Source organism: Orussus abietinus, unplaced genomic scaffold (genome assembly GCF_000612105.2).
Source record: "Orussus abietinus isolate OABI.00-Male unplaced genomic scaffold, Oabi_2.0 scaffold20, whole genome shotgun sequence".
Lineage (NCBI taxonomy): Eukaryota > Metazoa > Arthropoda > Insecta > Hymenoptera > Orussidae > Orussus > Orussus abietinus.
Genome location: NW_019394282.1, coordinates 607,675 through 622,238, shown reverse-complemented (window position 1 = coordinate 622,238; position 14,564 = coordinate 607,675). Strand labels below are relative to the sequence as shown.

General features: G+C 48.3%; 1 protein-coding gene across 1 annotated transcript in view; it reads left to right on the top strand.

Moving 5' to 3' along the window:
* The window catches only part of LOC105694630 (transcription factor GATA-3), a 94,512-nt gene that overhangs the window by 15,409 nt on the left and 64,539 nt on the right, over nucleotides 1-14,564 (top strand). The window contains exon 3 of the mRNA XM_023434949.1: nucleotides 9,810-10,814. Within this exon, the coding sequence (XP_023290717.1) occupies nucleotides 9,810-10,814 (1,005 nt within the window). The remainder of the gene's footprint in view (nucleotides 1-9,809; nucleotides 10,815-14,564) is intronic.

Here is a 14,564-nt window from a genome sequence, read left to right as displayed (position 1 = left end):
ATGACCGAAATTGGAGAATGTCGACTTTCACCGGTGAATGTCAACAGATACCAAATACGTCGGTGAAAGATCGAATATTTCATTACATTGTTGTACATTCGGACCCTCTCCAGTGTGTGTCGACAATCACAGATGTTAGTGCATGGTGAATGTCAACATTTACCGGTGTAAGTCGACATTCTCCAGATTTCGGTGTTTCACTGTAACATATATATGTGCCCATAATTATGAAAGTGGTCTAAGTCAAAATTGAAAAAAAAAAAAAAAAATGAGTTTATCAGTTATTTCACGCCACATTATTTTAAACTAAATTAATTCAATGTAATTTCGAAACAAAAAATATATGACAGACCACTTTCATAATTATGGGCACATATAGTGAATATGAAGACCTTTAGGAAGGTCTCAACATTCATGGAATTGAATCAGTTCCTTCGTTTACATTTATTCTTTACATCTTTTTTCTTTTTTTTTTTTTTAAAGAAATCAGTGTATTAACGTGGCAGATTTTCAAACGATTCGATGCATCTCGTTCGGACGAAAAGTTTCACGGACGATCGACCTTTCAGACGCGACTTTCATATCACCTTAACCGATTTGGATCATAAGGAAGTATGAATGGAAGAAAAGGTCCTTATCACCGAAATTTCAGGCTGAATGATAGTCATCTGCAAAATTGAGCGCATATATACGCTCCGGTGATAGTGACCAGGAAAACTGAGCGTATGTGTACGTTAATGATGCAAATGGGTTAAGGCAGCATCCTCACGGTGAACAAAAAGCCAATTTGGTCGTTTGTTCACCCAGGACTGCGTGGAGGTGCATGCGCTTCTTGCGCTGCAGTTGCTGCAAGCATTGTGCGCCTTGCAGTTGGGCGAGTCGCATGAGCTGCACTCGTTGCACTCGTCGGTCGCACTGTACGCATTGCACGGGCCAATTCTACGAGGGCTCGCGGGGTTAATGAAAATGAAAACGAAAACGTGGAACGGCCTGGGAGGTGGTGCGAGGTGCAGCGGTTGCACCAGACAGGAAGGAAGCGCAGCCGACCGCGGCACCGAGGAGAGGTGCATACGTAATTGCGGGTGCCTCGCAACGCGATGCAGTTTTCCGCAGCACTCGCGATACCGACGAAGCTGCGAACCTCGATCGCGTCTACTCCTATTTGGATGGAATTCCCTATCCCGGTCTTTGTGCATCCTTCCGGGGAGATAGGGATGCGTTTTGTCGGGGTTTAAGGGGACGGCCGAGGAGGAGGCGATTCCGGGACGATAAGGAGGGAGATGACGGAGGAGATTGTCTGCTGCTGCCTTACGACTGCATACGCGGGCACGCATGCGGCCCTCTTAGGCTGAGGACGACGCCATCTTGCGCAAATGCACACTCCGACCGAAGGCGGAGCCAAGGCTCGCGAAATTGCCGTCGGTGCAGCCGATGCAGCCGATGCAGTGCAGCGGAAGCTCGTCAGGATTATTCTCGAGGGCTCGGAGAAGCGGGCCATAACTGAGCGATAGGAATTTCGAGGCTGACTCCGGCCACCGGACGATCTAACGTGCAATTGGTTCTTCTCTGTCATCGCCCCCTAAATTTTCTATTTTTTTTTTTTCTCCTTTTTTTGTTTGTTCATTTCTGTCGTTACTTCATTGAGCAGATGCATATGGAAGCAGGAGTAACGTGAATGTCAAATTCCCTGAAGAACCCCCAGAGGTGGTTTGAAGATAAGTGAGATCGAAGGATGCACGGTAGGGGTTCGATTACTGGAAAAAGATATACTTGTAGAGTTCCCCGGTGACGATGGTCATTTGAGGAGGAATACGAGGTAAATTTCTGCGAGTAGGGAGAATTGTGCCCATAATTATGAAAGTGGTCTAAGTCAAAATTAAAAAAAAAAAAATGAGTTTGTCAGTTATTTCACGCCATATTATTTCAAACGAAATTAATTCAATGTAATTTCGAAACAAAAAATATATGACTTAGACCACTTTCATAATTATGGGCGCAATTCATTTCAGTTCTCACCGGCGACGAGATCTCGGAAGATAGTCTCCACTCATTGATGATATGCAACCGTGCATTTTGTCGCGGGTTGAAGAGGGGGAAAAAAAATTGGATTTGCAAAGATCTGGGATTTAACCTTTCGGGGGGCGAGGAAGGGGTGGAGTCGGTTCGACGAATCGTTTGTCGCTTGCATAAGAAGGGTACTACCTTCTGGTTATTACCGTTTGGAGGTACTAGTTGGCGAGACGTGTCGAGGGCGCCGCGAGGAAAAAGGAAGGACGGAAGGGGGGAAGGAGAGGCAGGGCTAAACCGAGGAAGACGGAGCGATAGGGCGAGCTATCGGTGCGAGGGAGACCGAACGATGCGCGCGAGATTGTATGTTATTACGATAAACCTGGGGTCACTTGCCGAAATGAGACGTTATTTTCTCGGGGAATTTTATAAAGCGGGCTTTCGGGCTCCCAGGACTTTTATTACGAGGTGCGCGCACGCTTCCGAGGGTTCAAGGAGGTTCACTGTCGTCGGGGTTTGGAGATCTCGGACGGAATTCCCGGAAACGCGGTACTAGATGCCCCTGGGCCGTTGTTCGTCACAGACTGTAATTAAATGTTTCCTCACTATTTTTCTTTTCTTTTTTTTCTCATACCTCTTCTTTTTTTTTTTTAATTCAATTTATCAGCGTCACCGACACCGAATTAAAAAAAGCGTGATTACGATGCTGCGAGATTCTCGCGCGAATGCATTCGGCTCGAAACTCTCCGTAGAGTTTCTTTACATGAAAGCGTCATGCGAATAATCTTTTTTTTTCCTTTCCATTATACATCACGGCTTGATTTAAAGGGAAGATAGGCGAGGGTCTGGGAATTCTCCAGGACCTCGAGATGTGGTTCTCGCTGAGAACTCGGGGGTCCACTGGTCGCAATAAACCGGGCAATCATCCTATTCGACATTCCACGTGGCGTGAATACCGGCTTCAATTTTCCACTGCACTTTGCATAGCACTAGACCCTCCGTGCATCGTGCATAATTTCCCCAGTAGCTCGGAGTGAGTCGTCCCTGTTCCTTAAAAACCACCGAGGAACGTCGTTTCGATGAATCTTGTTTTCTTCCCGCGTTAAGGTGAAGTGAAACCCCCTTCAAATCAGCCGATTCGAATTCAACACTTTTTGTTTAAGGGTATTAGACCAAACTGTCCGAAACTTTGACACATCACTCCTGATCATCTAAGAATTGTCCTGGCACATTTAAAATTTAGATTTTTGGATAAAATTTTTTAACTTAGCCCAGACCAGAACCAAAATGGCGTCGAGCTCTCACATCTCGATCAATATACAATTATCGAAGGCTCTGATATGAGAAACGAAAGGGTCAGGACAATTTTACGACAATTTAGAACACTCTGGTAATCGATAAACTCGCATTTGAACGGGATAAAGACAAGAAAAGTGTTGTATGCGCTTCTGTGCCAAAACGATGGTAATACGAGGTCTCGGAGTGAAAATTTAATTGACCTGGTAATCACAGATGGCGCAGGGGGGGTCCCTCTGCAGTCAATTTGGGCCCCAGAAAGCATGAATCCAGGGGATTTCTGGAGTTATATTCAATTTCTTTATAATTATTGTACGAAAACGACAGGTGGAGTATGCCATTTGGTACAATATCCAATTTAATTCGACACAGTTGTCAATATAAAAACGAACGTCGGCCACGTAGGCATTTAGAAAAATCTTCTTTATCGACGTCGATCAAGTTCCTCGACGTGTTTCACTTCACCTTAATGGAAAGGTTCCTTCGGATCTGTCGCCTCTAATCGCTCGAGGGTGGAGTTTATTCCCGGAAATGGGAGTTTGGGTTCTTTTTCCTTCTTTCTTGAATTAACGAGATCCTTTTTTTTTTCCCCTTCTGGACCCAACCGGGCGCGATAAAGCTCGCGCTGCGGCGAACCGCGTGCGTCGCATGCCGCGCGCTGCACCGAGTGCAGCGCGCGGCGCAGCGCGGCGATGCACTTGGCGCAGCGCGCGAGGCCGCCCGTCGAGGACCGTAACGCCGCGGAATGCTGCCTCGTCTCGTTAAGCTATAAGCGTTGGCGTGCGAGCTCACGCCATATTTATTCTCCGGGGCAATTAATTCATTCGCCCTGCGTTGATTCATTTTCGTGCTGCCGAGAGAGAACGCGTGGGGGGCGGGTAGAGAAAGTCTCCTTCGAAGGTAAAAGTAAGCACCGGACGAGAGAGAAGTTCTTTTCCTTTGGTAATGATGCATGGACTGACGTCATCGATCTCTAGGCTCACCCGCAGAAAAATATTTCGATCGAATGGATAACATTTTTGTTGGTTCAACGGCAGAATATGGACAGCCGAATATTTGCTAATCATGATACAATTTTTTTTTTTCTTTTTCCCGTTAATAACTCTTGATTGTTTACATCAAACGTTGTGGCATATCGTGCCAAATATTGAGGCACATTTAATCTGAATATTTGGTATATCGATTAAAATGTTTTCTAAAATTAACGAAACGATTTTAAAGAAAATCACTTTGGCTGGTCGAGTTTCAATCAAGTGAACTAATACTTGGCTTACTCATTTTTTTTTAAATGAATGCTGTCAAATAATTTTATTCAATGGAGCGAATTTTTTTTTTTCTGCGGGTATTTGGAGCGCTGCTGGACCACGAAATGGCGTGTTGATTAAAAGCGTAGGTATAGAGATAAGTGATTTAATATACAATAAAAAAGATTAATGAGAAGGTTTTATTGGTTGATAAGGTACGTGGATCGGGGTACACGGCATGGATTAACCTAATTGTCGGGTGCAGTAGATTTGGAAATTGTCCGTCGGGATACCTGAGGAATCTCCAAATTGTCGGGGACATCGCCGGGCAACTTGAACACCGCCGGTAATCCCATCGGCAATACGAAATTACCGATTATCCGGTGATAGTTATTGCCCCGTTTAACGGTCAATTGCGCCGGCTCGGCGCACGCTACGATGCAATTGCGTCCCTTTCGTGCGCTTCCGATCTGCCGGGACACGGGGGGCACGAGGGGTTTTCTCCGAAGTTGCATGCCCCCTTTCTTGTCCGGTCCTTTGTCTTTTTTTCCCCCCCTCATTTTATTCCTTTTAGGTAAAACCATAACGCCCGTTTCCAAGGGACGCGGGGTCCGGTACCGGGAAGGGCGCGGAGTGGGAAAAAAAAAAAAGAAAAAAGAAATGGCGGGGGCCGCGCAAAACGCAGGATATGCACATGATGCAGTCGACGGTTCGTTTTCACGGGCAGTGCGGGCGAGAAAAAGAGGGAACGGGGGACGGCCAAAGAGGCAGATGCCTTATCTGCCGCCATCGTGATCTCGTACGTGATATAACCGGGGCTATCTGCATTTTTCATGCATAATCGTGCGCGCGCACCCGCGCGTCGCCATGATGGACGCCGTCCCGCCATCGGCGGGTTTTTTGAACGCGCGCCAACATGGCGGCCGCGTCGGTCCAGTTAATATCCCTGGCGACGTCGGGCGTCGCGCTTCGCACTCGAGGATCCGCGAAGAAATTGACGAAGTAAGCGACTTTGCCTTCCGCGGCGGAAAAGCGGCGCCTTAACGGCTGCGATCCTGTTTTTCGTCGGCGCGCCCTGCGCAACTTTTTGCGCGCTGCGCGTGTTCGCCGCCGACACCCGGCTTCGTTCTTCGGTCCGTGGACGTGGGATATGTGGAGACTGCAAATGCAGTTTTTCCATTGATATCCCTGGGATGGCAGGGAAAAGGAAAGAGAACTTTCGGAGGAGGCTCTTCTTTCTGGCTCTCTTCTTGGTAGATAAGGCTGCCGCCATGTTGTACCGCGCAACTGTTTTGAGTAAAAAAATTGATTCTTTGTTTCCTCACTTCCGGTTCTGCTATCTTCGTGGTCAGATCATCGTTTGAGGTGCATGAAACCAATCCTCGATCCTTGGGGTAGGTTAGTTCTTGTACCTTGATCGTGCACCTCCATTTATTGGGATCTTCCAAATGCTTACAGTCTAGGAATGTTTATCGATGAACTATCGAGAGGAGAAATTAAAACCTGTCATATAGAGTCTTAGATTAGTCTGAGGAAGTAAGGTTATGACGCGCCAGGTGCTGCGCAAGGTCCGCCATCTTGGATGTTGCGATCCGCGTCGGAAAATGGAATCACCGGGCGGATAAAAATATCGCTCACCGTTAGGTCGATAGAGAATGCAAGGGAGAAGCTTCATGGCGGCTGATGGGATAAAAAGGCCTCGCGAAATCGCGGAAAAATGCCGCCCGGGGTGCCAACCGATAAATATCGCCCCGTATGGAAGGTTTTATTGCGCCCCCCCCCCCCCCCCCCCCCCCCGCCCCGAGTGCGCTAAGTACCGATTCGCTCGGCCTCCCCTGTGACGCCGCCACACCCCTCGCTCCGATTTTTGCGGATTTCGATGGCCGACGGATTCTACGTCGTAAATTCCCACCGGGCTGAAATTCGACCGCCTGATCGTGGATGGACGCTTTTCCGGGATTTATTTAATTCCGCCTCGAGGCGTTTGCATTCGTTCGTTCGAAATAAAAGCGAGGCTTGGCAACGCCTAAACTTCGGAATTTATTTTCGGTGCTTCTTCGAACCTCACTCGTTTAAAACTTACAATTTCACCTTAGTCCAAATTCTTCCCTGGTACTAGGAAAAAAACATATTTTCGAGTCAGAAAACGAAAAGCGTTCCGATGGTTTATTAATTTTTTATACGTGAACTTTCCATCGACGTCGCAAGAGCCCCGAAAATTTAGCCACTTACGGCACCGATCAAAGTGAAAACAGATAATCATTGCCAGGAAACGAGGAAGCTTTTGAAACGATCGAGTGTATTCGTTTTAACCTCAATAATCCGTATTAAGGCGTCGCTAATATCGCAGAAACTCCCCGGGTCCATCGTCCTTGGTTTCGACGTTTTATTATTTTGAAGGGACGCTGCAATTAAAAAGAAAAAAAAAATAGAAGAAAATCTCGGGAAGATAAATAGGAGGGAGCCGGTCGCGCTTTTGTTCGCGGTAGAGTTCGAAAATTCTCGGTAACATTAAATTGGAGAAGGTAACTGTGAAACATACCGTACGTTACCGGGAACATTGAGAATTTAAGAGAACGTTAATTTTGTTATTTATACTTTAGGTTTCTTAGTTTAAATAACTTTTTTTTTTCAATCAACTTCAAAGTTCAAGCTAAAGAGTAATAATTACTATTAGAAAATATTGATTATAGGGTCGTATTTATCTCCAGCTAAAAATATTCACGTATGTACAACTTCACGGAAAATTCCATGCGATTTGTTTCAAACGAACTGATATTTCATTCTGCGACGAAGCGAATGGGAGGTTTTGATTGGCTACGGAGAACGTACAACGGAATTTCCCCTTTACGATGTTTCTCTATAGCTAATCGAAACCTCTCGTTCGCTCTGTTGAAAAATTCAAATTCTCATAATTTCTCGATAAAAAAGGCTTTGGAGAAATTACCGATAAGTTACCGGGAATTTCTCTTCGTTTCTGACGTAACTTACTGGATTTAGAACTCTAGTTCGCGGGCCTGCCGGGGTTCGGAAGGCGGCGCTGTCGTCGAGGATGAATTGGCGGCGGTTTTTCGCGCGAGCTTTCCCGCGGGGAGACACTCGAGCCGAGCCGAGTCGAGCCGAGTCGAGCCGAGTCGAGCCGAGTCGAGCCGAGTCGAGCCGAGTCGAGCCGAGTTCAGCCGAGTCGAGCCGGGCGGGGTCGGGGCTTAAGCTTAAATTAATGCCCATAATTCAGCCGGGGGGAGGCCCGTGGCAAAACAGTCCCTCTCGTTATCAGCGTATGCCGCGAAGGTGGCGTCGCGCTTCGGCAAGAAGCCATTCGATATATCGATCGGCGCGCCGGCGGCCAACTTCGCGCCGTAATGCCGGGCGCGCGCACGCGCGGAAAATCTGCGCGTACACGCGTCAATGCTCTCTCGCCATTACTCTGGCCCGGTACTTGGGAGCGAATGTCGTATCGGTATTACGCACCGAGCCGACTGTAACAACCGGGTGCCACGGCGATAATTTGTCGCGACACTCCGACGGGGAATTAGCGTAATGCCGGTAATATCGAGCTTTACGTAAAGACCCGGCCGACTTGGCTGCCGATTCGTTCGGAGAAGGCTGTCCGCGATTTGCGAGCCGATTTGTTGCCGCATCACTTTGCGCCCATGAGACGTCCCTACCAAACATTGCCTTCTAACGACCATATAACCGGTGCACACGTCCTCGTAATGTACCGTAACATACGCGTTACATGTACGTAAAGTTTGTCCTACTGTTCCCGAAGCAGTTATATAAACCCGTTATGAAACGAATAGTGAAAGATAGGTTGTATCGGTACCAGATTATGGGTTATGTTAATGATATGTAACTGCAGTGCTGATGGATTTGTAGTAATGGCTGGGTTATATAAGTTTTGTTATGTATTATGGTATTTCAGGGATATGCAGTTATGACATGGGGTGCTCGGCGGGGCGAAAAGGGATCGGGGTCGAGGATAATTCTTGTCGCACTTTCGGAAATTGTTTTTACATCTCGCGGGAAAGGTGTTCGAGGGTAATAGCATGTTCAAAGCTCGGTGTTTATTTCCCATAGGCGGTAGAAGTCGGTACGCGGTTTTGGTGACCTCGGTCGGGACCAAAATGGCGGCCCCGGTGCATCGGGGCTACTGCGCAACGCCGTGGCAGTGACGAAATTAAAAACGCTAATGAACACCTAATTACGTACCGCAACCACGCGGTGGTGTTGCGGGCCGGTAAGTGCGCGGACACGGCCGGTAATTAAAAGTACCGAGTGTTCGGTTGCACCACGCGAAGACGTACTCGAAGGTGCGAGGTAAAATCCTAACGACGATTCCTTGCCAAATGGCGGCAAAAAGGGGGGGTAACGAAATGTTTTTATTAGGCCCTAATTTATGAACTCCGAGGCCCGGGGTGCGAAAAATTCGAGGACCTTGGAGGAATGCTCAATTACCCGGGGGATTGTTTAATTAACCGTGACTTTTGCGATCGATAAACGGAGCCGTGAAATTTTCCCCGCCGACGTAACTTTTGGTAAGCACGCCTCGCTTATACGCGTGTACACGGGAATCCGAGGTACGGGACGAGGAAGAGGCGCGTATAAAGAGACTCGCATAATGGCGCGACTCCGGACGGTCGCGGTCCTGCGGGGCCCGTTTAATTAAGACGTGCCGCAATTAGGCATTTTTACGATCGGCATAAAAGTCCGGTCCCTCGCGCGCTGGCATCATTCCGCGAATCGGCCCCTTCCGAGGGAGTCGGGAAGGTTGTTGCGCATCTCCGATATCGCGACTTTTCTTAATCTTAAGAAAGACACCTCGAAACAGGTTCCCGATTCCCCGTAAAACGAATGCTTTCCGGTCGCCTACCGGGAGGCGGTATTTTCACGGGGAAGGCATTACCCCAACGCCGTCGATGAGAAAAGGAAATATAAATTTATATTTCAAAGTTTATAATACGCGTGTATCGATTCATTTTTAGGACCTGACATTCCCTCGCCCCCTAGTACAAGAAAGTGCCGGAATTTTATAATTTCATTTCTAACAGGGGGATTTCCTGCATTGCACGAGGACGTACGTAATTGTACGTATTGTACGCAAAACATGTTCATGGACCAACGTGTGACCAATTCGATTTTCCGATTTTTCCACAATTTTGCCATTTTCTCTGCTGGGGTTCTTCGACTTTCGAGCGGGTCTTATCACGGTTCCACCGAGGATTACGAGCGACGGGACTAATCTCCGACTTCGATTCGCAGGTCGGATGTCCGGAAGCGGCGTGTCGAGCGGGCCGGTGAGCCAGGTCTGCAGGCCACACTTCCACAGCTCGGTGCTGCACCCGTGGCTGTCGGGGACGACCGCGGACGCGTCGAAGCCCTGGGGCTTCCCGGCGACGGCGGCGTCGACGGGGTCGGCCTCGGGGACGGAGGAGAAGCCGCAGAGCCCGCTGGGCTCGTCGCTGCCCCCGACGTCAGGGAGCCTCTCGAGCCACGCGGGGGCCGGGGGCGGCCACCACCTGTTCTCGTTCCCGCCGACGCCGCCTAAGGACGCGACGCCGGACAGCATCACGACGAGCACGACGTCGAGCTCCAACAACGCGAACAACGGGGCCAGCGGGGCGAGCGGGGCGGCGGGCGGAGGCCCCCAGGGGGGCGGCCTGGGCCTCGGGGGCGGCGGCGGGGGCGGCAGCAGCGAGTACCAGGCGGCGGTGGCGCACGCCGCCGTGATGGGCGCCTTCATGCACCACCAGGACGCCCTGGGGGCGGCCGCCGGCGGGTCCTGCGACGTCAAGCCCTCCGTGATGCTGGGACACCACCACGGGGCGCCTTCGCCGCCCCACCAGCACAACGGCACCAACGCCTCCGGCCAGGTGAAGCCGCGCGAAGGTAATAACCAGTCGGGCCAGACGGCGGCGGCGGCGGCGAGCCAGCAGGCGACGGCCAACCAGCAACAGCAGGAGTACCAGGGCCAGGGTGCCAACTCACCCCGGGACGCGTACGCGTCCCACCACACGCCCGCCTCCCAGTACGACCCCACCGCCGCGTACAACGTCTACCAGCACCTCCAGTACCCCGGCCACCACTCCCACAATCCCCATAACGGACCCACCCTCTTTGCCGGGGCACACCACGCGCCCACCCCCGGCCTCACCGGGGTCGCCCCCGACGCCAAACTCCTTGGCTCCCACGGGAACACCCCGAGCTCGCCCGGCTCCCAGCAGCAGCAGCAGCAAAAGCCCAGGAACAAGTCCAAAACGTCCGCCGGTAAGCGGCTGCGATATCGCAAACTTATGCGTTCATTTTTACGTTTATTTTCTTTTAACCGTTTGAGTCCTAGGCAGCGCGATTGCGCTGTTCAGATTTTATGTCGAGAAAACCCAGCACATTTCGAGCGTTGTGGACAACTGACGGTGCGTCACCGATTGTCAAAGTCGCTCAGATTCACTGACCCAAGTACATTACACAGCTCCTTCTTTTAACTTCTTAACTTACAATATCGTGTGAGAGACGTGGTAAATCAATCGGGCCAAACGTGAACAAAACGTGTGAGAGACGTGGTGTATGTCAATCGGGCCAAATGTAAACAAACCGTATGAGAAGTTACGTTCAGCCAAACCGTGAAATGGGCCGATGTATGACCGACACTTTTGTTGTTTATGGCACGCGCTATTGGAATTTAAATCGTAACGCAAGGGTCTAAATAATACATCTTACAATTCAAGAAACGCTATCGCGCCGAGTGGGATTCATCGACATAAAATAAACAAAGCGCTATCGCGCTGTTTGGGTCTTCTCGTACTCATTTAGAGAAAGCGCGGTTGCGCTGTTCGGGATTCTTCGACAGTGTTTTTTCAATACCCCTTAGGACTCAAACGGTTAATATCCTACTCTGGGATCTTTGGTTACCTCTTGGTTCTCGGGTTCTACGGATTTTCGGTTTGAGAGGTGGAGTCAGGGATGGGGAGGTATGATCGGGGACGATCGTAACGGTTGAGGAGGTTATCAGGTTTGGGAATGCTTCGACGATGAGAATCTCGGGACGTGGGTGCGACTTTGGCATCTGTAATTGGTCTCTTAACTGCGGTTAACTTCGTTACGGGGATGTCGGAAATATTGTTCAAGGGGAGTCGATTGTTGTCGCAGCTGTACCCATTGGGGGCACACTCTTGTAATTGAACCACGTTACGATTGTACCTGATCTTTCCTTGTCGATAGGGTGGCAGGGATCGAGAACTGCAAGGGCGTCGAGGACCCGAAAGTGTTCTCCACTCGGTTGACGTCGAGTATCGGAATTGTTGTGGAGACATGCTCGATAACTCGGACGAGACTCGGGGAATCGTCGGTTTATCTGCTCCTTGCAGGTTCTCGATAATTGCTGCACGATTTCGGGAGCCTGCCTCGTCCTTCGATTTCCCCCGATCTTACGGTTTTCTTTTCTTCTTTGGTTTCCTTTGTTTTCGGGAGTTTCCTTGGTATGGTTTTGTTTCTTCCAGGGTATGTCGAAGGAGATTTATTTAAGCATTCAAGTCATTAAATCGTCTATAAATAAAAATTGAGTAACAGGGGACGTGACATGTAACGTGAGGGTCGGTGTAGAAATTTGTATTCTTGAAAATTCTCAGTCTTGTAAACGAGGGGGAAATGGTAAAGAGTACTTAGTTTGATAAAAACTAGATGTTGAAGAGAATTACTCGTACGCGTTTGGACGCATTAGATTTTTTTCTTTTAACCTCCATAATTTTCCACAATACTTACGTTCAATACAGAGGCGCGAAGATAAGTGAATTTGGAACTGTATTTGAAAAGTGATGATTTGATGTCCTTAAATCGATCGTATTTTCATACCCTGGTTATTCCCTTGGTTGATTCACGCTTTTGTTTGTACGCTTACTTTTCTTGGTTTTTTATGGGCTGGACGTTCTCTTGGTACAGCCAGTACCAAGGGGGATACCTGGTGCACCGGTCTGGGACTCTGGTTTTTCTTCATTTTACTATTAGTTGAAAGCATGCGTTCTGCCAAATCTATCCTCTTGTGGTTCAACTTGCACTCTCCTTTACAATAACAACAAAAAAAAAAAATAAAAATAAAATAACAATATTAATCACACCAGGACACAGAAACGCTTAATTTCTCCATCTACTATATTCTCTCGCGCCATGAAATGACGTAAAATATTTTCTTGCGCCAGATTTTAGAATTTATCAATACTTACGATGACATAAAATGCTTAATACATCGATTATATTACTCAACATAAATGTTTTGGCAGAACGACAGCTGATTCCTTACGATTTCCGTTCTCCTTGGTTACACCCCCGCGAGCTTTCGGTGGCGGTCAACTAACGCTTACAAGTAACAATACGTAATTCACATATATATTATTATCCTCGGTTTGGTTACCCTGAGTTCCGTTCTGTTATTGTGGATCGATTGTTGCGGAAGGACACCCGAACTTTGTATTTTGCCTCACTGACGTTTGTTTGAGTGGCACCCACGAGACTCGAGGGCGCGCGCACCCCCTCGCAGAGGGACACACGAGACACCATGAGAGCACGATTTCTGTCGATGTGGTGTGGCTACAGTTCTCTCACAAGCAACATTACATTTTCGTTGACCCTCGGCGACGTAACTTATTCATCAAGGATATTTTCTTCTCTCCTGATTTTTTCCTTTTTTGCCGCGCGATCGGTGCCGACTAAGATCTGATACCATCACGGGACACTGAACATTGTTTTTTTTTTCTCTCCCTAACAAATACGTCATTGATGATTTATATTGGCACCAGTCATCGCCGACTCGATTTATCTAAGGGCATTGACATTTTTCCTCCGACCGCTAAGATATCAGCTGTTCATGGGTAATGGCCAATTCTTTCACAGAGATCGGTAACGAGTGAATGACAGTAATTTTCATAGACGTTAAAATTCATGAGAGTTTTTTGATTTTTTTTTGTAAGTCGCGAGGTGCGTCGATACTTTGTGTAAGAATAATCGAGTGTCCGGGAATTATGCCAGGTCGGTATGAGGTCCTTTGTTGACTGGAATCGAACGCCTGCTGGGTTTTAAGGCATAGAAACGTGCTACTAACACGGTGGACGTCAACGTTGAAACAATCGGCGGAATGGCTACATAACAACGAGAATCACGTCCAAATGGTTCGGAGATTAAATCGCAGATGGTATGATAACTGCTCCCTTATGGTCTCTTTATAACGGGGTCTGGCCAAAGCGACGCCATCTTCCGTTGGAGTTGGTTATTATTACTCCAGTTATTAAGAGCCTAGCGTGGCTCAATGTGCGATCATGTTACACGAACGTTATGTGTATTTACGCAAGTTGCTTCGTACTCGCCGTTGCACCGTCCGTACAGAACACTGCAACGAGATGCACCTAACGTAATGGAAAACATGAGAAATTAGAATTCCTAAATTTTAACAAGATTGCGAAGAAAAATTAATTTCTACAAGATTCATCAGTAGTATTCGAATCACTATTTCATGCCAGTGAGTCCCTTCGTTTGCAACGTTTTTGTTGTTTTTTTTTTCTTTTTTCTAATACGTCGACAAGTTGCAGTAGGATAGAAAATCCCTCACGAGGCAGTTTTCATGCTTTCCACGAGATCATCTCAAGCAAATGTGATTCAATTTTCAAAAAAAAAAAAAAAAAAGGATGCCAACAGTATTTCTTAATATGTCGATAAATCCTAGCAGGTTAGAGAACCGTCCATGAGTTAGATGTCACTTTTATCCCGAGAGAGATGATCTCGACGAGATACCAAATGTGATTTAATTCCCCAATGAAAAATGGAATGCAAGACGTCAACGATCGTTTATTCTCGACGAGGCATCCGGAGTGGTGATTTTTTTTTTTTTGCGCTTTCCGGAAAAGGTGACTGGCAGCCAATAAGAGAGCGGACACGCAGAGCCCCCTCTCTCGGGGGCAATTACCCCCACGGGTGGGGGGGGCCTTGTCCTCGGCGTTCGCACGGAACGACGTCGCGTGTCGGGCCCCGCGA